This window comes from Macaca nemestrina, chromosome 6 (genome assembly GCF_043159975.1).
Source record: "Macaca nemestrina isolate mMacNem1 chromosome 6, mMacNem.hap1, whole genome shotgun sequence".
Taxonomy (NCBI): Eukaryota; Metazoa; Chordata; class Mammalia; order Primates; family Cercopithecidae; genus Macaca; species Macaca nemestrina.
In genome coordinates this window covers 9,624,239-9,651,787 of record NC_092130.1, presented here as the reverse complement: position 1 = coordinate 9,651,787, position 27,549 = coordinate 9,624,239, and the positions used below count along the sequence as shown (strand labels likewise).

General features: G+C 44.2%; 1 protein-coding gene across 1 annotated transcript; it reads left to right on the top strand.

Annotated features, from left to right (window-relative positions):
• The first annotated feature begins 525 nt into the window (after window positions 1–525).
• Window positions 526–27,549, top strand: GABR (gamma-aminobutyric acid type A receptor subunit pi). The gene is made up of 10 exons (XM_011740052.2): window positions 526–704; window positions 5,386–5,480; window positions 5,942–6,060; window positions 9,980–10,047; window positions 10,921–11,138; window positions 13,117–13,199; window positions 18,832–18,969; window positions 21,736–21,888; window positions 22,728–22,915; window positions 25,436–27,549. The coding sequence occupies exons 2-10, from the start codon at window positions 5,428–5,430 to the stop codon at window positions 25,736–25,738; spliced, it is 1,323 nt and encodes a 440-aa protein (XP_011738354.2). The 5' UTR covers window positions 526–704; window positions 5,386–5,427; the 3' UTR covers window positions 25,739–27,549.

The following is a 27,549-nucleotide window of genomic DNA, read 5'->3' as shown; positions in this document are numbered from 1 at the left end:
TTTTTGAAACTTCCCAGGCTGGAAAGCACTAGGTCCTGGGATGCGAAAGTCTCTTTTAACATAGAATAGGCTTTCTATTGATCCCAAAGATGCTCTTAAAAATACACAACAAGAAATCAGAGTTTTACACACAGTCAGCTTCTCATTTTATAGATGGGAAGCTGAGGCCTAAGGAAGTGAAGTGGCCACTATAGCCATTCCATTGCACCAGGATGGAGGGCTGTCCACCAAATTCAGGACCTGGCATAGTGGGTGGGGTCACCCACTTTATCTGACTCTCATGGGTCCTTGATCTCAGGGGTCTTTTCTGGCAGAGGTCTGGGAGCATGACTGAGACATGATCTCAGAATCAAACCCCTGGAGGCAGTAGCTGTAGTAAGAGCTGACGATCACCAGACACGCAGGACCAGACAATCTCCAGACACTCAGGACCAGACGACCTCCAGACACTCAGGACCAGTCAGTGCCCTGACCAAGGACGGGGCTTTGAGAGGCTCCGCCCACCTCTGTTTCTGCACAGCAGGTTCAGCAGCTCCATTCTTCCGCAGAGAGCCACTCCATCTGAGGGTGGCTGCGTGTCCACATACGAGGGGACAGGGCTGAGGATGGGGAGAACTCTGGGGATCCAGAAGACCGTGCCTTGCCCGAAAGTCCTGCCTGTAGGCCTGAAGGACTTGCCCTAACGGAGCCTCAACAACTGCCTGGTAAGGAAACTGCTGGCCCCTCCAGGTGCCTGGAGAGAGGAGGGAGGGAGTTCTAAATACAAGCCCTGCTGGGACTGAGGGAGGAGGCAGGTCTGGTCTCTGCTGAACACCTAATGTGTGTCAGGGAGTGCCACTGCAGGACGAGCAGCAGAGCCAAGATTAGAGCCTCTGCTGTCCTCACTGCAGCCACAGTCATTCACTCCTCTGCACCAGCCGGCCAAGACCCAGCAGACACAGGGCACGGGCCGCACCACTTTATCTTCTGGGATTTTCTTAAGGAGGACCCATGGCAATAATGCCTTTCCTCACCTTAACCTGATTCGGGCTCTACTGCTGCTTTCCAACAAATGATTCTGTCTATGCTGAAGTGACAAGGATAGGAAAACAGCGCCTGCACAGGAAGGAAGCTGGAGGTGACAACTGGGAGAGTCACTGTATTTACATGTTAGAAATTCTGGGAATAGAGTAGAAACGGGAGTAGAACCCTGCACATATTGGAATTACTTCTGCTTCCAGCCTGGGAAGTGTTGAAGAGACATAGAGGCCAAGAGCACGGAGTATAGAGGCCCAGCAGGCCAACCCAGGAAGAGACGGGGGAGACTGGGAGACATTGGGCTGGATTTCTGGTTCAGAAAAAGGTGCCATCAGCTCCCTACGTGACCCTAATGCCCTGTGCCTGACCCTGTCCTTCCTCGGGTGGTGCCAGTTAGCTAACACTCTGAGTGGCACCTGGGGTGTATTAGGAAGAGCTAAGGTTCTGTTAGCCATAGTGGAATCACTGAATTCCCATAGACGACATGGAAGGCAGAGGAGAGTGAAAACGAATGTTTATTGAGTGTTTTCTATTCTCATTTGTCAGATGGGAAAACTGAGACTCTGAGAGGTTAAATGACTCAGGTGTGTCGGAATCCAGAGCTCAAGGTCTCCTCTACAAGTGGAGGTAGGACCTTGGCCAGAGATGCCCTCGGGGCAGAATAATGCATGGGCTACCCCTACTCAGGAGCCTCCTAGGACCTCCTGAGTACCACGTCTCTGCAGATGCAGAAGACCAGGTGGTTTCAGTCAACGTGTGTTACAGCTTTGGGGACAACCCTTAAGACACTGCCCTCTGGTGGCTCAGTACCTCTCCACTAAATGCCCTCCCCCAGCATCTGGACCAGAACTGGTGGCCTGAGCCTCCAGTGGAGGCTAGCCAACACATAAATAGCCACTGTGGCTCTTCTGCCACAGGGATTGATGGCATCAGCTGCACTTGTCACTTGGGATGTGCTGCGAATGCAACACTCCATCCCCCAGATGGGTTTGGTATAAAAAGGACAAGATTCAAGTGGAATCCAGTTCAGCTTGGGGATGCTGGAGGCCCTCCTCCTAGATGCAGGGCAAAGAAAAGGGACTTGGAAAACAGATTTAAATCATGCCACTTAACTGTGTGACCTCAGCCAAATCCCTTTGCAAATCTGAGATTTGACTCTAAAAATTAACACCTACTGGGCCAACAGCCATGAGAATTAAATGAAATTAGGCACCAGACATGGCTTCTAACAATTCATGGGCATTTAGAAGGCTTGTTCCTTCTTCTCTTTTCTTCCCTTATAAAATGAGACGTGTTTAGCAACTTAACCAAGCAAACAGGGTAGGATGGGATTCCATTTCTGGCTCTAGCCTGGGCGAACCTTCTCAGATCACGAGACTCCTTAGAGGAGGTTAAGAGGCCCAGGGCCAAATGTTACATCTTCCTAACAGCAGTTTGGCCATCAGGAAAGCACTATTCAAGAGGAGTCTTGGAACTGAAGACTGGATGGTTCCCCAACTCACTTGATCGAGGGCCGTTTCCCACAGGAGGAGGAGGAAATGAGGAATATGCTGAAATGGAACCATGTTCATTCAGGCCAGACCAGGAGAAAGACACAGACAGCCAAGGGCTGGTGGGAGGAGGCTGATAAGCATGTGGGAGAGAGGCCATGGGCAAACCTCCACATCTCTGTCCAACATTTGGAGGGCCCCCACTCTCCTTTGTCCACCTGGCAAATGCAACACACTCTTCAAGAATCAAATTATCTTCTCTGTGACTTCCCTTTTGACATTGCCCCATCCTCCCCGCTCTTTTTCATACCAAGTATCCCCTGTCCTCTGCTCCTGTTATAGGATGGCTATAGGGAATGTTCATTTACCGCTCACACATATCTCTTCCTCACTAGATGGGTGTTCTGGTGTGCCTTTCACATGCCTAGTTCATAGGAGGAGCTCAATAAACCTTTGGAAAATTGAATGAGGCAATGGAGAGCATGGGAGCTGCTCCATGGACCCCCTTAAACTCGATGCTTGGACAGGGAAAGGACAGGGACTAGGGAGATGGACTAAAGGAAGAAAATGTGGATATGATTGTTGGTAGATTTATAATGTTGATTTTATAGCTGGTATTTTCAATGAGTGGAACAAAAGAGCTAACACAACAGAGAATAGAATGATAAGAGTTTACCTGTGTGCAAAACTGTTCTTCCCTGATTTTGTAATAGTAAAAACTTTGGAAATAACAACATTCATGGTAGGAGCTGTGTTCTAGAAATGTTGGTATATTCAGATCATGAGATACCTTGCAGCCATTAGAAAGAATAAGGCGAATTATAGGAACTGACATGGAAGGTGTCACTGATACTGCAACACAGCATGTTTCATGGTGCACTCATTAAAAGGACTTAGGTCAGCTTGCTTAGATGCACTTTTCTGCCCCTCATGTGCTACTTAACCTTGGAAATATTCCTTATCCTCTCTAATCCTCAGTTTTCTCATCTGTAAAATGGGCAGAATGGTAGACCCTACTTCAAAGAGTTGTGAGGATTGTAGATATGCATGGCACAGTTGTAAGCATGCATTAAGTGTTCAATAAATGTTTGCTATAATTATTAAGTAAAAAAAGTAAGCAGCAAAAAAGCATGCTATTGCCCCAATTTTGCTTTTTAATTTTTTTGATACAGAGATATGTATGTATATAAATATATATGTGTATCTGTGGATAAAGCAACTGTTATCAGTAGTTATTTCTGAAATATGAGACAAAAGAGAAGAAATGAGGGGGGTGCTTTTTTTGTTTTTGTTTTTGTTTTTAAATAGACTTCTTTTTTAGAGCAATTTTGAGTCACAGCAAAATTGAGCCTTCCCTACACATAAAACTTTCTTTACTGTCAACATCCCACATCAGAGGGACACATTTGTTTCCATCGATGAATCCATATTAACACATCATTGGGACTTACACTTTTAATTTCTGACTTGTTGCCATTTCTACAATGAGTGTGTATTGGTTTTGAAAGTAAAATAATACTAATGAATGGCTGAATCACACCCTAAGCTCCAGAATGGCCAGATTCTAGAAAGTGGCTTATTTCACAGAGGTTGCCACAGAGAAGGTAATCAACCCAGGGCTGCCTGAGAATGGGGGCCTGAGCCTGAGCACCCCCATTCTACTGTCACCAGCATGACAGGTCACAGGCTGGCCTGCCTGGCTGCCCCCTGCTCTCTCAGAGGGAGGCCTGACAGCAGCTCCTGAATCTGAGGAGGCCGGGCCCCTGGGCCATGCCCCACGAATGGTCCTCACGAACACACCAGCTGGAAGGCTTCAGGAGACACAGGGACAAGGTCTAGGAGGTCACAACAGCAGCAAGGATCCTTGGGTCAACTAAGACCCAGGCCCCAGCCTGCTCTGAAGGAAGAGAGTACCCAGGGGAGGCAGCCAGCCCTGGATTCAAAGTCTCCCCTGGCACTCACTAGCATGTGTCCTTCCCATGCACCTGTTTCCTTGTCGTAATAATACAGGGATTAACCCGCCCACTACACAAGGCCACGGTGAGGATGGAGTGAGCTCTGTGGGACAGCATCTAACTCATGACTTCCTGACACTGGAGGCTCTCAGGTTTTTGTTTCCTGTCTACGTTACTGGCCCCACAAGCCGAGACCTAGGGATAAATAAGAGAATGTCTGGCTTGGTTGAGGTGAGTATAGAGTTGAGAGGGTCCTTCCTGGTAAAGCTGGGACAAGGACAGGGCAAGGATAGCCTTGGCTCCTAGCAGATGTGGCCCAGGGGACAAACTGGCTGCCTTTCTGGTGCTAATGAACCACTCTCCACACGAGGTCCCAGTCTTAATTTGGGGTAGATTTAAAACATAATCCTGGGCCGGGCGTAGTGGCCCATGCCTGTAATCCCAGCACTTTGGGAGGCCAAGGCAGATGGATCACTTGAGCTTAGGAGTTCGAGACCAGCCTGGGCAACATGATGAAACCCCATCTCTACCAAAAATACAAAAAAAAATTAGCCGGGTGTGGTGGTACGTGCCTGTAGTCCCAGCTACTCAGGAGGCTAAGGTAGGAGCATTGTTGGAGCCCGGGAAGTAAGCCGCAGTGAACCGAGATCATGCTTCTGCACTTCAGCCTGGGTGACAGAGTGAGACCCTGTTTCAAAAAAATAAAAATTAAATTAAAAAAAAAAACATAATCCTCCAAAATGAAGTCATTCCTGGAGGGAACACAGGGAGAAGGAGCTGTAACCAAAAGGTATGGAAAGAGGCTGCCTCCTATGCATGCTGAGAAAATGCTGCACCGGCCACCCACCAGAGACAGAGGCTGGCCAGGAGCCGGTGAGCCTGTTGCACTGCCTTCCACTTACCTTGCCCCCTCTGTTTCCCAGGTGATTCCTCCTTCAACCCCTCGGTGGGAACAGCTCCTCAACATGAACTACAGCCTCCACTTGGCCTTCGTGTGTCTGAGTCTCTTCACTGAAAGGTGAGCCTTGCTACCCCCAGGATGGCCCCCATCTTGAGTTGCTTTGCATTCAGGCATGTGGTGGGAGGGGCCAGCTCTTCCTACTCACCCACAGCCAGGCAAAACCTGGTCCCCTCACTTCCCTGGAGCACCGAACAATAAAACTTCCCGCCATGTACTCTCTTTACAGAACACAAGCTTCCAATATGGTCATAGATGGATGAACCCTTATGTTTTTAAATAAGACATTTGGAGGGTCCCCAAATTACCATGATATTTTGATCTATCACAAATGGGTAAAAAATGGAGATACTAACTCAATAGCTGAAAACTAAGAGATTTTTCTGTAGGAATGTCACTGCTGGTACATGGGCACGGCACATACATCCACACACACATGGGCAAACACAAGCTCAAGCGTGTGTACACGTGTGGATTCACACATAAGCAAGCAAATGCAACAAAGTCCATTTCTTTTCCAGGATGTGCATCCAGGGGAATCAGCTCAACGTCGAGGTCGGCAGAAGTGACAAGCTTTCCCTGCCTGGCTTTGAGAACCTCACAGCAGGATATAACAAATTTCTCAGGCCCAATTTTGGTGGTAGGTCATCTTCTGTGTCCAGGACATCAATTCAAAGGGACGAAAACAGAGACAATAAGCAGTGCAGGGTTTCGGGAGGTTTGAGTTGACTCCATTTTCTATCTGCAGCCTGTTAAGGACTGGCAATGATGGATGAGGATGGCTACCAATGATTTTTCACACTGCCTGGAAAAAGGCACCTTGCCTCTCCACCTGCAAGATAAAGCAATGCTCTTCTTCACTGAGGAGGTTGCGAGAGCCTCCTAACAATCACTCACACCCTGTCCTCCGCCTGCCCCCACTTCCAGGGTCACTCTTCAATGAATTCACCGTGTGCCACCAGGCTACCCCACCTGGTCTTCCCCCTCCAGCCTGCCCCCTCTCAGCTGACTCCCCAAACTGCCATCTGGATGCCTCCTGGGTCATTGCCCTGTTTGGAACACCCGTATGTGCCCCAGCATCCTTGCGTAGAGTCCAGGCACACCAGGCCCTTCCCAGTGCAGCCTTTGTCTGCCTGCCGTTCTCATCAGCCTAAGTCCCCGCTCCTTCCCCTCCTACAATGCTCCCCAGTGTACTCTGAATGCTCCCTGACATCCTTGGCCTCCCCTGCCTCTATGCCTTTACAGAGGCTATCTTCCTGGAATTGCTTCTTTAAACTTGGCTCCCTGGGAAAATGCCAATTTTCCATCATGTCTCAGAGCAAAGGCTGCCTTCTCCAAGAAGCCTCCCCTGATTCCTCCAGGCCCTATCTCCTTTCTTCACACTTCCTTGTGAACATGTCTCCAAATCATAGCCATCCCCATTATGCTACAACTGGATTAATGTCTGTCCTGGCTCCAGGCTGCAGCCCTCGAAGGAGTCTATTTCCCTCACTATCTCCCATAGAAGCTCAGTGTGTGACATATAACAAATTGCTGATTAATATCTGTTGAAAGAATGAAGCAAGGAGGAAAGGAGTGAGGCCAACTACACAGCTCTCCATAGCAGAAAGCAACAGAAAGAGCCTTGGCATTGAACAAACCTGAGTTTGGCTCCTAGCTTTCCTGCTTGGCAAGTAGTTTAGCCTTCTGTACCTCAGTTTCCCTTTCTGTAAAATGGGGACATCCCATCTATCTCACCGGGAGGACTGAATGAAGTGAAGTGTGTAAGCCTGAGGCACAGTGCCTACCCCATCAACAGAGTGTGGGTTAGTTTCATCCCTTCTCCTCCCTGTTCCTCCCCTCAGATGATAAAACTCTGTGGTCTGATCTAGGATTCATGCGGTAGTCCAGATCCTCTGAGCAGCAGATGCCAAGAGCCAGTGACTTCTTCAAGCTATTTAGGGGGACTATGTCTAGGAGGGAGAATGGGGCAGGGGGAGAGGGAAGCTAGGAGAGCTGTCAGACCTGCAGGTCTGGCCCCAGGGAAAGAGAAAGGGAAGGAAGGGAGGTTGGGTGGACGTGTCTTAGAAGGTAGGGCAGTCCTCGTGTGTTTGGAATGACCACCAGGGAGTCTTTGAGCTACGGCTGCATTCAGAGGAGTCTCCCGTCTCTGTGCCTCCCAGGATCAGGCCACTTTGATATGCCCACTGCGTTCAGTCTGTGGTTGGCCGTGGCCCATGAGAAGTGTGGCCTTGGGGCAAGCATGGTGGTAGATTCCAAAGCACAGCAGCCGGGGCCCTCAGTCAATCACACCTGCTCCGTTGGAAATGGGAGAGATGCATTTTCATTCAGATTTGAGACACAATTAAGATGTGAGATCCTTACATTCAGGAACCTAAAGAGGCTTCAACATCCCCTGGTTTTCCCAGGCCCTACTGAACACGAATGACAAGCATGTGAGTCTGCACGCCTTGGTTAGTGCCACTCAACAATTTCTCTTGCCTCCCAAACCCCAAACAATTAATCCAGAACGCACCCCTTCTTGTTTGCCTACTCACTGGCCAACAAGGTGCAGGGTTCTCCGGCAAGGAGCTCATTCTGAGAACAGGGAGCCTGGGGTGGGCTTAAAGGGATGTGATGCCTCATCCCACCTGGGGTGAAAATGGGGCATGGAGTCTTCAGTTTTAAAAAGGGAACAGTACAACCCCATGCCCCTTGTTTTGTGCCTCTTGGCACTTCACTCCTGAAAATCCCTATACTTGCATGGCAGCCTGGAGACCCGTGGAGGGCCATTGCTTTCTGTAATATCTGTGCACCCAGTTTCCAGGACCCCAAGGTCCAAAAGAGACAAGACCTTCATAGGATTTCTCAGGGACTGAGCTAGATAAAGCAAAGGTTTGTAAGCAGGTGCTAGTGAACACTACCCAGGAGCCGGCTTTGACCTCGTTCCTAGGAGAAAGCTGCCCTCTGGTGGCACAGCTTGCTTTTATAACTCAAGGGGAAGAAAAGAGCACACTCTGGTCTACTAAAAAAGTCAATTGAGGCAAAGCCTAGACAAAACTGTGTAGAAATAAACTGGACAGAAAGCACAGTGGGACTGGAGCTCTCATGTCTTTTGCATTCTCTGCATTCTTCAGGGAGGGCAACTAACACGGATCTATGGCACTTAAACCAGATGCTGTAACTGTGCCAACCCAACCCTCGATGGCAGGCACTTGTCTTAGTCTGTTTTGTGCTTCTATCACGGAATACCTGAGACTGAGTATTTATAATGAGCAGAAGTTTATTGGCTCACAGTTTTAGAGGCTGAGGAGTCCAATATCAAGGTGCTGGAATTTGGCAAGGGTCTTCTTGCTGTGTCATCAGATGGTGGAAGGAGAGAGGGTAAGAGAGAGGACAGGAGGGGGCTGAACTTGCCCTTTTATGATGGCACCAATTCTACCCCTGAGGCTTAATCACCTCTTAAGGGTCCTACCTCTTAACATTCTTACAATGGCAATTAAATGTCAACATGAGTTTTGGAGGGGACAGATATTTAAACCACAGTGGCTCTAGCACTTTGGGAGGCCGAGGTGGGCAGATCACCTGAAGTCAGGAGTTCGAGACCAGCCTGGTCAACATGGTGAAACCCCACCGTTATCAAAAATACAAAAATTAGCTGGGCATGGTGGTGGGCGCTATAAGCCCAGCTATTCTGAAGGCTGAGGCAAGAGAATCACTTGAACCCGGGAGGCAGAGGTTGCAGTGAGCCAATATCACACCACAGCACCTCCAGCCTGGGTGACAAGAGGGAGACTCCATCTCAAAAAAAAAAAAAGAAAAGAAAAGAAAAGAAAAGAAAAGAAACCACAGCACAGAGAAATTTGAAACTTGCTCAAGGTCACAAAGCTGTTAGGTGGCCCGAGTGGAATTCAGACACCTGTCTCTGACTCCGGGCTTTTAGTCTCAGAGCTGCACCTTGCTGCCCTGCGAGGCAGAAAGCCACTTAGCACCACACCGCTTCAGCACCTTCCAGGTTCTGCCCCCAAAGATCTCGCCCTTTTCCACCAGATGTTAACATGCAAGTATTGTTTAATTGCATTGGCTCTAACATTTCATTTCCAAATTCCTACCTATATCCTATGGCTTAGTTTCCTTAGATTAATAAGTAGGTTGCTTTGCCCTATTCCTACTGATGAGATGTTTTTAAGCTTCTTTTGAATTCCGCCTGGCCTCTTCCTGGTTAATGCATTATCGCAGTCCCCTGAGGCACCCCCGGGAGTTATTTATTGCAAGTGAATGCTATTCCATCTATTAGCCTGGTGAACAAAATTGTCCCTTTTCCAAAATTAGCTAGGATTACGGAAGAGAGGGGGAAGGGAAGGGAAATGCCATTATTGAGTGCCTGCTATTACGTGACTGATGGATGTGATGCTGGGAGATTTGTACAGATAACCAGTAATGAACACCTTCAGGATGTCCGGCTAGGCAGGCAGGCACTTCTCTTATACTCGCTATTGCCACTACCCCACAAAGACACTGTCACATGTCTCATGTTTGTGTTTCCATTCTTTCTTGCTTTTTTTTCTTTTTCATCTTAGGAGAACCCGTTCAGATAGCGCTGACTCTGGACATTGCAAGTATCTCTAGCATTTCAGAGAGTAACATGGTAAGTGCTGTTCCTTTGTACTCCACCGAAGTAGTCCCTCTCCGTGTGTTTAATGGGAATATGCTTTCTAGCCACTCAAAAAAAAAAAAAAAAAAAAAAAAAATGGCTCACGGCCCTCCTGCATTTGAAATGGCAGAAGTTGGAGTGCTGTCTCCAAACTCAAGACAATGGAAGATTCTTATAGAGCCGATTTTCTGAGTATCAGGAAGAAAATCGGTTCAAGAGCCAGGAGGAGAGAAACCAGGCGATGAAGTGGGTACACTTGGTAATGGATAAAATCTGGGGAAAGGAATAGAAGTGTAGTAGGCAAGCCAGGCCATCACGTGGTCTTTCATAACAGGGGAGACAACCCAAGGAAAACTGACAGCTGGTGCTGACAACGACCCTCTCCCTTAAGAGAACACATTCGAGACAAGGGCAAACTAAAGGCAGTTTGCCAAGAGGGCATGCTGTGCATTCCAGATAAATCGTGGACAACCTGAGCACTTAGCCCACCAAAAAATTCAACCATTTGATGGGGCCTTAGTGATCAGTGCAATGTGAGCTGTCACGCCACGTAAGTTAAAGTCTCAAACATAGGGCTCCCTTTTGGCAGGGGGAGCTATTATCTCAAATAAATAAGGTGATTTGTTCTCTTATTGCAATATGCCACTACCCCAAGACTAGGGTAACTAGAGTGACTTATCAGTTACCCCAGTCTTGGGGTAGTGGCATATTGCAATTAGAATGGTACCTTTATTCACCAACATCTGTGTACTCTTGCTCTAAGTGGAGGTGGGGAGAGGAATAAACCTTGACCATTTTTCTCCTGTTTGGTGGGGTTTTCTCACCCACCACCCCCATCCATTTCCATACCTTGCCTCCCCGTCCCAGGACTACACAGCCACCATATACCTCCGACAGCGCTGGATGGACCAGCGGCTGGTGTTTGAAGGCAACAAGAGCTTCACTCTGGATGCCCGCCTCGTGGAGTTCCTCTGGGTGCCAGACACTTACATTGTGGAGTCCAAGAAGTCCTTCCTCCATGAAGTCACTGTGGGAAACAGGCTCATCCGCCTCTTCTCCAATGGCACGGTCCTGTACGCCCTCAGGTACGCGGACACCTGTGACCTCAGGGCTGGAGGGCAGCAGCTGGGAGAAAACATGCAGATGTGTCTTGGGTAGTTGTGACCAGAACTTGGATAGCCACTGTGAGGTCCCATGCCTTCTTAGATCCTTGCACCCATAATAGAAGGTCCCTCTCTCCATTCATCATCTACCAAACACTTGCTCTGTGTTATGCCCCATGCTGGCCACAGGATAGAGCTGAGTAAGACCTTGCCCTGTCCTCAAGACATGGACATGGAAACAAATGAGGTCCCCAGTGCTGGGGCCCAAGTTGGGGAGTAGGTGAGTGGTTTGGGGGTGATGTTACAAGATTCTGAGCTGTGTCTTAAAGGGTAAAAGGAAGTTAGCAAGGGAAGTAGTAGGGGCAATGGCAAGAGCCAACAGAGAGGTGCATGCAAGGAACTTTCCTTTCATGGGGCTTAGTGGAGCTGTGGCAGCTCCAGAACACAACTGTACTTGTCTGAGTCATGTTTGTAGAGAAAACCAAGTGCGATGCCCCAAAGCATCTGCCACCTGCAGCCATGGGCTCCCCTTTGCCCTCTCCCCAAATTCCTGAAGCTGAAGTTCCTTTCACCCAATTGTTCATGGAGCCGGGTTGGATGCAACAGGACTCATCTCTGCCTGTGCAAAGACTGTGCAAACCTAAAGCTCCCAGAGGCCTTGGGGAGGAGGCCAGGAGCAAAATATTCATGGGGCTGATGTTTAATCTTAAGTAAGAGTCTGAAGTTATAAAACAAGGGTTGAGCTAACCAATAAACTGAATTTCTGGACACACTCAACTGTACTGAGTTTTGCAAAGACCATCTCAAAGCCCAATTCTTGTTTCATGAAACATAATTAGACTTCTCTTTTGACCTCAATTCCAATCATCATTAATGTCCCCCTTCCCCACGTTCCCACAGCACATGTGCATGCATTTGTGTGTGCATTTGTGTCTGTCTATATTATGGCACACAACACAATCAATATTGTGTAAGGATTACAAATAATGAGTGATGTTTTAATAGCCTGGCTCTAGAATCATAAAGATTTGGGTACAATTCCCTGCTGTGTCCCTCAGCAGCTCTGTGACCTTAGGCAAGTTACTTGACTCTCAGAGCCTCAGTTTCAGCAGCAGTAAAATGAGAATTAAAATATTTCCTACCTAGTAGAGCTATTCAAAGGGGTAATGTATGCAAAGCACTCAGCCCAAGGTCTGGCTCACAGTAAGCACTTAGTAAACCACAACTATTGTTAGTCTCTGTCTCCCTAAAGGAGGTATGAGTAAGCATCCTGGAGGTAAGCACCGTTTGGTAATCACCTCCATTTCCCCCAAGTACCTAGCACGGTGCTTAATAAATAAAGGTGCTGAATAAAAATGTATGACAATGAAGAAAAAGGAAGATAGAGGCCTAGTGAATGCAATCTCCACTGTAAGGGCTTAACTGACCTTTAATCGAACATCTCTGGAGGTAAGCCCCCAAACCCACAGTGCCTGGGCCCCCCACTGCCTCTGCATCCTGGAGGAGGCAGGGCCTCATGAGAAGACCACACCCAGGAAACCTGGGCTCCAGTCTCAGTTCTGCCACTCAGAGCCACGTGAGCCTATGCAGGTCCCTACACCTGCTGTCAGGTGGTGACAATACTGACGGTGCACACTGTTCTAGGCTCACCCAGGTCTGTCAGGAAGATGCTAAAGCATCTTGGGCCCATGCATCTGTCTGTTCTGTGATACTGCCAGAAGTTTTGCCCCTTGAATGGCCAGCATTCCAACTTCCTCCACTCTGGACCCAGGTTTTAATCAAGCTTCATGGGCATTCTTTAGCACACAGAACCTCAAGGATGCTTTAGATGCAGGCTCTAACATACATGTTCATTGTAAGAGTTCAAGTGAAAGTCCTCTCTGAGTGGGCCTTGGAAGGGAATGTGAACTTTCTATAGCTTCCTCATAATACTGTTTTTGAATCCACTTTTCTTTCTTAGAATCACAACAACTGTTGCATGTAACATGGATCTGTCTAAATACCCCATGGACACACAGACATGCAAGTTGCAGCTGGAAAGCTGTAAGTATACATCCTACAGACTTCTGAGATGATTTTCCTGGGTTACTTAGGTCTGTGTATTCATGAAAAGTATCTCATACATAGTGACCTTTGTTTTCTTAATGTTGATTCATTGTGGATTCAGCCCTTCTGACTGTACTTGCAGACAGATTTAGAGACTTCTCAAAGACATGCCTAATATCTTTTGGGGAGAACCATTATGCATTAGTACCAGATATCTCCACCTGTGAGTGGACAAGAAAATCAAAGGAAATGCTTTAATGTAGTTGGCGATCTAGGTCAGGGGTCAGCAAACAACAGCTGGTGTGCCAAATCCAGCCCATCACCTGTTTCTGCAAAGGAAGTTTTACTGAAGCACAGTCATGCCCATGTACTTACATATTGTCTGTGGCTACTTTTGCACTGCAGTGGCAGAGTCGAGTATTTGTGATAGAGACCAGATGACTCAGAAAGCCTAAAGTGTTAATATTCTTCTTTGCTGCAGAGTTTTTAACAGGCTCTAATAAGCTACTTCCACGTGAAATTCCAAGAAGGAGTGGCAGCACTCCACAAACGTTTTAAACCATGGAATCTTCTTTCATGAGCGTTTTGTGAGACAATCATTTTATTAAAAACATTTTGGCGACAACAAATCGAGACTAGCCCCTGAGACCTAAACTTTTAATATCGAATTTATGCCATCTATCTGGTTACCAACTCTCAAAGGGTCTATGGTTCCAGATGAGTTCTATGACCATGTTCTTTGCCACCCACCCACCCTTACTCTCCCAACATCAAGTCAGCCACGGGTCTCAGTAGAAGCTGATGAAAAAGGTCATGGACTTTTCATCAACGTACTCTTCATTTGTCAGCAAATATGTCCAGGGCTACCTTTTTAGGTCTAGAAAATCACAAAGGCTTTATTTTATTTCTTTTTTCTATGCAAAGCACTGTGATAATAAGAAAAACCTCACTCTCCGTTGCAAAGGAAGTAGAGAGGCTAGTGGAGAAAGACTTCTTGGAGGAGGTAACAAAATGTGTTTTGTGACCTCAATCTGCTGTTGCCCCAGTCTCCTTGACCGAACAACTTTTTTGTTAACAATAATAGTAATAATAATAGTAATAAATGGACTGGGCACAGTGGCTCATGCCTATAATCCCAGCACTTTGGGAGGCCAAGGTGGACAGATCACTTGAGGTCTGGAGTTCAAGACCAGCCTGACCAACATGGTGAAACCCCATCTCTACTAAAAATACAAAAATTAGCCAAGTGTGGTGGTGGGTGCCTGTAATTCCAGCTACTTGGGAGACTGAGGCAGGAGAATCACTTGAACCCAGGAGGTGGAGGTTGCAGTGAGCCAAGATCACGCCACTGCACTCCAGCCTGGGCAACAAGCAAGAACAAGACTCTGTCTCAAACAAAAAAAATGTATATAGTAATAAATATTCTTTTCCCGATAAATACTGTAGCATCCATTTAACAATTGCTTAACCCATGTCTGGCACTGTGCTAGATACCTTCCAAACAATCCTGATATATGTATATATTGTTTTTCCCATCTTGCAGATAGAAAAATTAGGATTTGGCAACTTTCCCAATGGAAAGTTAAGTAACCACACTGGGACTTGAACCCAGGTAGAATGGCCCCAACATCCAAAGTTCCCTGAACTCTAATAGCCCTTCCACTGGGCTGGAGAGTCACACAGGAAGTTTTTTCCAGTGGCTTGTGTGTGATCTGAGCTGCTTATTTTTCCTGAGTATACCATAAAGTGCTTTTAACCTGTAATATGGGGATAATGAAAATCTTTTAATAACTCCTTTCCAGTTTCTCCAATGTCCATTTATTATCATCATTGTTCCCCAAATTGAGTAACCATGTGACGCTTTTGTTGGACTCCCCAAATCCTGCCAGAATGCTATTCAACTGAATAGCAACCTGATTACCACACAGTGGTCCCAGACATATCCCTGTGCCAGTTCCCTTGCATTACTTAGGACCAAGACCAGTGTTTGTCCTTTCCTGTGTCAGTTAAGGAAAGTCTTTTTTTCTCATTCTAATACTTTAGTTTTATATATTGTCCCACTAACGTCTCCAGCCAGTCTGGATAGCTGGTGGGTTCCATCTGTCTATCCTCATATAAATACATTCAATTCATCCATTCAACCATTAAATGACTGTTCTATGTGGGGTACTGTGGTAGATGTTTGCAATACACAGATAAAAGCAATGTTCCAGTCTTCGAGAACTCTACAGTCTAATAGAGGGTGTGGGACTTTAAATAATTATAACAGAATGAGTTACAACAATGAAAAGTAATAGGGGGATCAGAGTTTTCCAAGGTAAAGTGTCACTTGGAATGAGACGTAGGGGATCAGCTGGAATGGACCAAGAGACAAGGAGTGGGACTCAGAATCTACTAAGAAGCAGATTATGTACAAGAAGGAACACAGCAGAAGGAATGGCAAATATGCAAAGCCATCCTTGACATTTATCACTCGTGCTTCCAACTTTTAAAAGAAATTGCTTGATAGATATAAAGCTCTTACAGTCATGCCAGTAAATGGGCATCTAAACTGTCATCTAGGGGTTTGCCTGTGATGAAGAATGAAGTTAATGTGTGATGAATGGACTCCCCAGCATTGTTAAGTAATCTCCATTGTTCCTTAGTAAACCACTCTGAAATGCCCATCAAACTTGGGCACCTGTGATAGGCAAACAATATTGCAGATATGATTTATGAAGGCATCAAGGCAGGGCTTGTGTGTGGAGCAAGAAACTATAGTCAAGCTCTGGAGAGCAGTGGGCACTCCTTACGTAAGGTCACAGTGGGCAACATCTGAGAAGCACAGCCATTATGAAGCAGAAGCCGTTTTTCAGAAGCAGACATTTAATTAAAGACCCAGACAAACAGATTAATTATCTCATTGATTAAATGCATGCAGAACCTTCTTGAAGCAATACAGCTGTTTGTTGGCGGAATAAAACTTGAGGTTATCAAAAAGAGAACTCATTTTCAGTTCCACGTGGAAAAAGCAATTACCTTCCATGTATCATGGCTGGGCTCATCTCAAATCCCAGGAGAGAGATTCTCCTGGAAACCTCAGCCTCTGTTTCACAAAGACCATCCCCAGTGAGCGGAGGGAGCTTTCTCTGAATGTTTATTAGCAGCGTTTGGGTATAGAAACCTCATTATGGGTTTTTTTCCAAGTGCCATCTCTAGAAAAGAACTGATACCATGCCACAGTTTTCCTTATTCACCCAGGGACAGAGAGACCATAATGTAATGATTGTATGTGTTTACTAGTTGTAAAGGCAGAGTGTCCAGGTAGAAACTTGTACTACCCACTTTCATAGATTTTTTTTTTTTAATGTGGGATGGTAGCCGTATTTAGACAGCTGACTTCAGTACATGTTTGGATGCTTCCAAGGGAAAGACCACAGACAATTTTTACCTGGAAATCCCCTAAGAGTTCATGACTATATTTCTCTTCCCTGGGGAGGGAGAGATAACCCTTGCTAGACAACGGATACCATACTGTGAGACTTAACAAAATGTTAGTTCCAACACCGGCATCACATTTCCCAGTAGCCTTTGAAAATGAAGGCAATAGAGCTTTATGTTTAAGATCACAGGTACTGAAATCACTGGGTTTTGCCATCACTAGCTCTGTGACTCTGGGTGAGTTACTAATGTCTCTGGAGATCTGTGAAGTGGGACGAATAATAGTATCTGGCTCAGAGTTGTTTTGTAACAGCTTTATTGAGGTATAACTTATATACCATAAAATCCACCCATGTTAATTGTACAATTCAAAGATTTTTAGTACATTTCCAAATAGTGCAACCATCACCACATGCCACTGTTAGAATATTCCCATCACCCCAAAGAGACCCCTGTACCCCTCTGCAGCCACACCTCTTTCCCATCACTAGCTCCCAGGCAACGACTAACCTACTTGCTGTCTGTATGAATGTGTCTTTTCTGGATATTTCATATAAATGGAATCATGCACTATGTGGTTGGTTGGTAGGTTGGTTGGTTGGTTGGTTGGTTGGTTTTGAGGTAGAGTTTTGCTCTTGTTGTCCAGGCTGGAGTGCAATGGTGCAATCTAGGCTCACTGCAACCTCATGTTTTTGAGGTTCACGTATGTTATGGCATGCATTAGTACTTTATTCCTTTTTATTACTGAGTAGCATTCCTTTGTATGCATATGTATATATATTCATGTGAGAGATATATATCACACTTTATTTATTGATTCATCAGTTGATAGACATTTGGTTTCCACCCTTTGGCTACTATGAGTAGTGCTGCTATGAAAACTGTTGTGTGAGTCTTTGTGTGGACCTGATTTCATTTATCTTGGACAGATACCTAGGAGTGGAATGCTGGGTCAAATGGTAAATTTATATTTAAGTTTTTAAGAAATTGTTACTGCATTCATGTTTTCCAAAGTGGTTGTACCATTTCACATTCCCACTAGCTAATGTTCCAGCTTCTCCATGTGCTGGCCTTTGTTATTGTCCGTCTTTCTTATTACAGCCATTCTAATGGGTGTGAGGCGTATTATTGTGGTTTTGATTTGCATTTCCCTAACGACTAGTGATGTTGAGTATCTTTTTGTTGGCTTATGAACCGTTCATATATCTTCTCAAAGAGCTATATTGAGGGTTAAGTGAGATGATAATGTAAAGCACTTGGAAATGCAATCACTTATTAAATCATAAGTATTATTATCATCATCACTCATAGACTTTGGGATTGAACTTTCCTAAGATAACTCTTTCTTGCTTGCCTTATTATCCTGAGAAAGTTATGCAACCCCTCTGAATCTGAGAGTTTTCAAGAATAATGTGGGAAAATCATTATAGTGACTCAGTTCCATGGAACAGCATTTATTGAATAATAACATTTCAGGAAAAAAAATAAGCTCTACTATATATAAAAATACATATATACACTATTATATATATTATATAGATATGAATCAACTACAAGATGCAGTTCAATTTCAGAAAATGTAAAGAAATGTCCATCTTAGAATTGAAGAAATATAGAAATGGCTACCTTGCAAGTTTACAAGAACATTAGTGACATAATGTATAAAGTACTTATAAATGTTCAAAAGGTAACTATTGTTACTATTGTCAACTATATTAATTAAACTGCTTTGAGACTTATCTAACATGCATTTTTACATGCTTTAATAAAGCAAGTTTTTTGTTTTTGCTTTTGTATGTATGCCAATATGGAAATAGGAAGAGATCAGTTCTTAAGTCCCTGAAAAGATCATCAGAGCTATTATACAATCTTGAAAGGCAGTATCTTTGTGTGTTCACAGATATGTGCTTAATAAATGTAATTTAAATAATGAGGGAGGTCACTTCTAATGACTTATCATCCAGCAGGTCTACACAATACCTAACACAGGACAAGCTCTCAATTGACAGCAAATTGTCCTAGCAGGTCACTTCATTCAGAGCAGACATTGCAACTGCACTTGGGAAATCATGCCAAGTTCTGCATGGGATTGTCCTTGGGCTTATCACCATGAAGAAGGAACTCATGCTGTCTCCGTATCACAGCAGTTTTCAGACCAGTTCAATCTGTAACACGCTTGCACTGACCAGGGCTCCATTTCATTTGCCAGGGGGCTACGATGGAAATGACGTGGAGTTCACCTGGCTGAGAGGGAACGACTCTGTGCGTGGGCTGGAACACCTGCGGCTTGCTCAGTACACCATAGAGCGGTATTTCACCTTAGTCACCAGATCGCAGCAGGAGACAGGTAACTCATGTGACAAACTGTATGAAATAAAAATAAGTGAACTGAGGTATAAGGTTGCTCTCTAAGTCAGAAATAACATCTGCTCACTTTACCTCTTTGGGATGCAGTGGAGAGGGACAGTAGGGTTTGGGCTGAGCAATTCCACCTCCTCCACACCCAGTATTAAAATGGTCCACTGAGGAACAGACCTCTGGACCAGCTCTGAAGCCTTGCACCATGTACCTCCAGATATTTGCTAATGATTGCTCAAATTCCATGCCTCCCTCATGCATAAAATTTATTCATATTTCTAACTGGAACACTGGTTCTTTAGCACTGAAGAATGAAAATAAGAATACAGCTCAAAGATGAAGAAGACAGCAGCAATGCCCAACAAGAGCACAAAAACCCTAATTATTGCAAACGTGGCAGGAAGTATTACTTACTCATTTCATTTACCAGAAATGCATTTCTTTGTCTTTGGTGATTTTACATAGACATGTTTTGAAAGATGTGATGTTATATGTAAGCAGCAGGTATTTTCCTCTCACTTCCTTATGATAATATTAAGAATGCTTATTCTTATCCATATTTGCACCCTTAAAAATTACTGCATATTTTATTTTATTTTATTTTATTTTTTTGAGAATTTGAGACAAAGTCTGTCACCCAGGCTGGAGTGCAGTGGCACGATCTCAGCTCACTGCAACCTTCGCCTCCCAGGCTCAAGTGATTCTTGTGCCTCAGCCTCCTGAGTAGCTGGGATTTCAGGCATGCTCCAGCATGAAAGGCTAATTTTTGTATTTTTGGTAGAGAGGTGGTTTTGCCATGTTGGCCAGGCTGGTCTCGAACTCCTGACCTCAAGTGATCCACCTGCCTTGGCCTCCCAAAGTGCTGGGATTACAGGCATGAGCCGCTGGGCCCAGCCTACTGTGTATTCTGTGTATTTTAGTTGAACCTAGATGACATTAAAAATATATGTCACACCAATATCGTGGCTACATGAAAATTAGAAATTAAAGGCTATGTATAGAGAAAAGACTGGAATGGAAGAAAAGGTGATTTTCCCCCTATTTTTCTTATTTTCCAAATTTTTCTTTTCTTTCTTCTTTTATTTATTTACTTATTTTATTTTATTTTATTTTCTTGAGACAGTGTCTCACTCTAGTGTCACCTAGGCTGGAGTGCAGTGGCGCAATCTCAGCTCACTGCAACCTTCACCTCCTGGGCTCAAGTGATCTTCCCACCTCAGTCTCCCTGGTAGCTGGGACTACAGGTGTGTGCCATCACGCCTGGGTAATTTTTTGTATTTTTTGTAGAGACGAGGTTTCATCATGTTCCCAGGCTGGTCTCGAACTCCTGAGCTCCAGCAACCCACCTGCCTTGGCCTCCCAAACTGCTGGGATTACAGGCATGAGCCACCATGCCTGGCCTTATTTTCCAAATTTTAAGTAATTATCATGTATTATTTTTGTAATGGGCAAATAAATACACTTTATTTTTAAAGACAACTTTGTAAATTAGGGCTATGCTGTCATAGTTTACCAAATCTGGATTCCCAAATTGGGTTCATATTAAAAATGGCTTCAGTTTTCAAAATTATGTAATCTCATGTAGCACATAATGACCCCCTTCAGGTACAAAAGAGGGTCGTTATTTAGTCAAATATTGATTCTAAGGTTTGCTTGTTTGTTTTTAAAATATTGACTTTCAAAATCAAAGAAATAAAGCAGGCAATGTAGACTGATAAAACATCCCTGGACCAACGGGTGAAAGACCCGGTTTTTATTCTTTCTTCTAACATCAACTCCAGGTCCTTTTCAAATCACTAAAACTCCCTGTGTCTCAATTTAGCCATCAATAAAGTAAAATAATAAGTAATCTCTAGGGTCTCATCAAGCTCTAAAAGTACGTATTTTTATTCTATACTATAATTATCCAGGCATATGTCTGTTGTTTAGCTATTTAATGGCATAATTTCTAATTTCAGGCTTTAATTTGGGAGTAACAGGGGGTTGGAGCAGCTCCCATTCACTATCCTGCTTTTCCCCAATACCAATCTAAGCCAGACTTTTCCTGTTCCCAGAGAATAACTTCTTCATTCATCCATCCACACCAGTGCTGGCCGCTACTGCTCACCTCCCCATAATAGAAGCACAGCAGGAGCAGAGCTTGGGACTCCAACCCATGGACACATGTTTTGTGCTACAGTAGCCTATTTGCCACACAGAATTTTGTTAATGATAGCTCTCTAACACATGCCTTTCCCACATCTAGAATACAGTGTTTCCTAAGGATGGCCCTGAAGTAGTATAAAACCTGGGGTGCCTCTGAAATCATCAAAAATTCACTTAAATTTAATAGGTCCATTAGGTCTATTCCATAGTATTCCTTGAGAAACAGATGGTCACAGGTAATCTTCATTAAATGGGTATTTATTGAACAACTACTTTGTGAGTGCAGAACTGAAAGATTCAGTGTTTGCCCCCAAGGGACTCACTGTCTAGTGAGGCAGACGTCAAGAAAACCAGTATTGATTGCACTGCTGTAGGAATACTGTGATACAGAAAAGCCCAAGATGGACATGAGGCAGAGCAGTGCCCCTATAAATCCCATTCAATGCAACAGCGATGTCTCCTGCGGAAATCATAATGACAGTTCATACAGAACCAGATTTTGATCAATGACAGAGGGCTTAATGTACATATAGTTAAGTTAAGCATCCCATAAAGAAACCACTTGCTACATGAACAGACACAATTTCCTATCCGTTGTTTACCCTTTCAGGAAATTACACTAGATTGATCTTACAATTTGAGCTTCGGAGGAATGTTCTGTATTTCATTTTGGAAACCTACGTTCCTTCCACTTTCCTGGTGATGTTGTCCTGGGTTTCATTTTGGATCTCCCTCGATTCAGTCCCTGCAAGAACCTGCATTGGTAAGCAGCTCTCACAGGAGATTTCTAAGAACTGGCTTGTCAGGTACTTGCTTTTTTTTCCTTTTACCATTGTCTTCATTAATATTCCTAAGGCAGTTCCAACAGTTGTTTTCTTGGGAGATTCTTTTGCAGAGAAAGAGAGAGAGACAGAAAGAAACTACTTTAGGAGTGTGGGTTTGTTGTTGTTGTTGTTTGGATGGTTGGTTTTTTTTTTTTTTTTTTTTTGGAGATGGAATTTCACTCTTGTCGCCCAGGTTGGAGTGGAGTGGCGTGATCTTGGCTCACTGCAACATCAGCCTTCCAGGCTCAAGCGACTCTCCTGCCTTAGAATCCCAGGTAGCTGAGAATACAGGCATGTGCCATCATGCCTGACTTATTTTTGTATTTTTAGTAGAGATGGGGTTTCACCATGCTGCCCAGGCTGGTCCTGAACTCCTGACCTCAAGTGATCTGCACACCTTGGCCTCCCAAAGTGCTGGGATTACAGGTGTGAGCCACCATGCCGTGCCAGGAGTGGTGCATTTTTAAACTTAAGTTTTACAGTGACAAGTAAGCGATCATTGTGCTTAGATGGTCTATTGTCAGTTCTTTTGCATACTGATCACCCCCTCCCAGGAGAAGACAGAACGTGAAACATTTAAAAAAACACATCACTCATATCTGTACAAAATGGACAAATCAACCCTGTTCTAGAAGGTCACAGACTTTTCAAAATGAGATGCATTCCATTTCTGGGTCTTGTCCTCACCCTGCCAATTCTCAAACGGGGACACTCTGCCAGGCTATGGTGGAGGGCTAACCAGTCACTTTGTAGGAACGTCCCCTGCCTGTTTTCCCAGGAGTGACGACTGTGTTATCAATGACCACACTGATGATCGGGTCCCGCACTTCTCTTCCCAACACCAACTGCTTCATAAAGGCCATCGATGTGTACCTGGGGATCTGCTTTAGCTTCGTGTTTGGGGCCTTGCTGGAATACGCAGTTGCTCACTACAGTTCCTTACAGCAGATGGCAGCCAAAGATAGGGTAAGAGTCTTGAGGGCCCTGTGTATGATCCATCACTGGTGCCAAGTGCTGGTCTGTAGACATGGGCTGGACCTGGCTCCTATCCCCACCCCACCCCACCCCCAGTGATTCCCTGTGCTCCAGAGAGTCTTATCCTTGTTCAGGTGAGAGCAGCTGGAAGTCATGGTGCTCCTTGAAAAAGACCATTCTTTTCACCAAATACAATGAGATATTAATATGTTTAATTTTCCAGAAGAAATATGTTATCTATATGCAGCATAAAATCACAACCACAGGAGCAAGCATCCACGAAGAATCCGATATGAAGCAAAGCATGAGCAGCTGCCTGCAAGTTTCAGATTAATATATATTTACTTAAAATGTAATTCTTTGGTTGTATTATTGTATTCTTAAATTATACAAGTAATGCTTTACTAAAAATGTATGGAAATATTAGATTGTGACAAATTTCTTGGTTAGCATATTTTTCTGCTAATTGAGAAAAACTGTCATTATTTGGTTTAGCAGTGGAACACTGTAGTCCAGCTCTCTAAATAATAATAATAGTCATTATTTATCAAGCATTTACATGTGCCAGACACAGTAACAAGCCTTTTGCAAATATTATATTATTGTAAATGCTCATAACAACCCAATGAGGTTATCTCCCTTTTAAAATTTATGAAATCTGATAACAAGAAGGGAAAGAGACTTACTGCAGGGGATATAGATACTAAGAGGTAGAGCTGGGATTCCAACCTAAACCTACTTGGTTCCAAAGCCTGGCACTTATCCGCTATTCTCACTTACAGTGAGCATTGGACCATACTCTTAACTATCACTCTTTACAGGCCCATGGACCCCTAGTGTTATTTGGAAGCCAAATTTGATAGATAATGGCCTACTAAAGTTCATACTAAGAAGCAAGAAAATGATAGGGATCTAGTTCAGAAGAAGTGCCCACCTTTAGCAAAGTGCTAGGACCACAAAGGGTCTAATCGTGAAGAATGAGGAATCAAAATGACCCAAAGGTCCAGTTGCTTTTTCCCTTGTGTTTGGCTACAGTGAGTAATGTTTCACAATCATGTCATCCAAGAACCAAAGGCCAATGACCATGTGTGCCAGCCAAAGAGGAAGATGGCTTTCATTTATTTTGTTCTCTTAGGCTTCCTTATGAGGAAAGAAGGAAGTTGAATTACCGCCCCCCCCCAAAAAAATCTGGATTTGCTAGATTGGCAAAATGGGGATTGGTGAAATACTGACAGCCTCCTCTGAAGACACCAGAAAGCCCTTATTTTGCTGTGTGTGTGATAATCACTGCACTATGGAGTGATCGCTGTGTCCTAAACATCCATCAACATCTCCTTTAGTTCATCCAACAACACAATGAAATGAGCAGCATTGTTATCCCAATTCTACTCTTGAGAAATCTACCACTCATTGATGTGGCAAATTTCTCAAGAGTAAAATTGGGATAATAATGGTACTCATTTCATTGTCCTATACAGTGACATGGTAACTCCCATAAGACCCCACACCTAGCAAGTGGCCTGGCCAAGGATCCAAAGCACACTCTCTCTGCCTTCACTACACTCCCACATTCCTGGGAGTTGACCCCAGCCATGTTGGAGAATGGCAACTCCTTGCAATGGCAGGGAGCATCACTCTTTCTGCTTTTGTGGCAAAGCCTTTAAGACACAGCTGATTTCTATTATCTCTTATAATCAGTTACTCCCTTCTCCCTGGAGCAGAATTGAAGTCATCAAACACCTACCAGATGCTTTCCATTTATTACCATTTAATCTTCCCATCAGTCTCAAGATGGCAATACCAATCACCATTTGGCAGGTGAGGAAATCGAGTCTTAGAGGGATTGAGGTGACGAAAGTTTCACAATAGTGAAAGGCCGAATGGAATTTGAACCCACGTCCACTAACTTCAAAGCCTGAGTATTTCGCATCTGGCACACTGCTCAGGATATCCACAGTGGGCCATGGTTACTCCTCCTGTTATATGTGCTGGTGACTTACAAATAGGTATCTCCAAACAGGGTAACAGGACTCCAAGCCTGGCTTATTGGCCAGTTTCTGAAGCACTCAATGCCACTCTCTATTAAGCCTAATTATTCAATCCTTGGGCCTCTAAATTTTTTTTTTTTTTTTTTTTTTTTTGAGACAGAGTCTTGCTCTGTCGCCCAGGCTGGGGTGCAGTGGCCGGATCTCAGCTCACTGCAAGCTCCGCCTCCCGGGTTCACGCTATTCTCCTGCCTCAGCCTCCCGAGTAGCTGGGACTACAGGCGCCCGCCACCTCGCCCGGCTAGTTTTTTGTATTTTTTAGTAGAGACGGGGTTTCACCATGTTAGCCAGGATGGTCTCGACCTCCTGACCTCGTGATCCGCCCGTCTCGGCCTCCCAAAGTGCTGGGATTACAGGCTTGAGCCACCGCGCCCGGCCGGGCCTCTAAATTTTTATTAGCTCATTACCTACTTATTTATTTTGCTAAGTCAAGTCTTTTAAGCTAACTGCATTGTCTATGAACTAGGGGACAACGAAGGAAGTGGAAGAAGTCAGTATTACTAACATCATCAACAGCTCCATCTCCAGCTTTAAACGGAAGATCAGCTTTGCCAGCATTGAAATTTCCAGTGACAATGTTGACTACAGTGACTTGACAATGAAAACCAGCGACAAGTTCAAGTTTGTCTTCCGAGAAAAGATGGGCAGGATTGTTGATTATTTCACAATTCAAAACCCCAGTAATGTTGATCGCTATTCCAAACTACTGTTTCCTTTGATTTTTATGCTAGCCAATGTATTTTACTGGGCATACTACATGTATTTTTGAGTCGATGTTAAATTTCTTGCATGCCATAGGTCTTCAACAGGACAAGATAATGATGTAAATGGTATTTTAGGTCAAGTGTGCACCCACATCCAATGGTGCTACAAGTGACTAAAATAATATTTGAGCCTTTCTGCTCAAAGAATGAACCCCCAACCATTATTCTAAGCTGTGTAGAAGTCCTAGCATTACAGGATCTTGTAATAGAAATATCAGTCCATTCCTCTTTCATCTTAATCAAGCACATCCCCATGGAGCCCAAGATTACAAATGTACTTAGGGCTGTTTACTCGGTGGCTCCCTGGTTTGCATTTACCTCATATAAAGAATGGGAAGGAGACTATTGGGTAACCCTCAAGTGTCAGAAGTTGTTTCTAAAGTAATCATACATGTTTTACTAAAGCTCTGCAGTGCTTATAAAATACATTGCTGCCTATTTAGGGAGTAACATTTTCTAGTTTTTGTTTCTGGTTAAAATGAAATATGGGCTTATGTCAATTCATTGGAAGTCAATGCACTAACTCAATACCAAGATGAGTTTTTAAATAATGAATATTACTTAATACCACAACAGAATTATCCCCAAATTCCAGTAAGTCCTATCACTGAAAATTCAAACTTAAGTGAAGAAAAAGTGAGTAGATCAATAATCTAAACAAATTCCTTGGTTCTAAGGTACAATGGATTCCCCACACTGGAAGGACTGTGAGGCTTTATTCCCCCACTACACATATCTTATCATTTTATTATTATACACACATCCATCCTAAACAACATCCACCCTAAACAATACTAAAGCCCCTTTCCCACACATGGATGGAAATGGAAGTTTTTTTTTTTTAACTTGTTCTAGAAGTCTTAATATGGGCTGTTGCCATGAAGGCTTGTAGAATTGAGTCCATTTTCTAGCTGCCTTTATTCACGTACTGATGGGGTACTAAAAGTGCTGGGTTGACTCGGAGAGTCGCTGTCATTCTGTCATTGCTGCTACTCTAACACTGAGCAACACTTTCCTGGGGGCAGATCCCCTATATCATTCCAAGAGGAGCATTCATCCCTTTGCTCTAATGATCAGGAATGATGCTTATTAGAAAACAAACTGCATGACCCAGGAACGAGTGGCTTAGCTTAAGTAAACTTGACTTTGCTCGGATCCCGGATCCTTCCAGCTGGTCTACTCTGAGTGGCTTATCCTGCATGAGCAGGAGCATGCTGGCCCTGAGTACTGAACTTTCTGAGTAACAGTGAGATACGTTACAGAACCTGTGTTCAGGTTGCGGGTGAGCTGTCCTCTCCAAATCCAGCCAGAGATGCACATTCCTTGGCCAGGCTCAGCCAACAGTACCAAAAGTGATTTTTTGAGAGTGCCAGGGTGAAGGCTTCCAGTTCAGCCTCAGTTATTTTAGACAATCTCGCCATCTTTAATTTCTTAGCTTCCTGTTCTAATAAATGCATGGCTTTAGCTTTCCTGTCAGAAATAAACCATGGCTCTAAAAGATGATTTCTCTTCTGTAACTCCCTATAGCCGCAGGTTCTCATTCTTTTTCCCATTATACTTCTCACGATTTAGTTTCTGTGAGTTTGATCACCTGATTTTTTAACAAAATGTTTCTAATGGGAATGGGTGGGGGTGCTGGTGAAAAGAGGTGAAATGTGGTTGTATGAGCCAATCATATTTGTGATTTTTTAAAAACAAGTTTAAAAGGAAATATCTGTTCTGAAACCCCATTTAAGCATTATATGAAAACAATGATAAAGATGTGAAACTGTGAAATAAATATACCATATTAGCTACCTACCAAATCAAGTGGTCA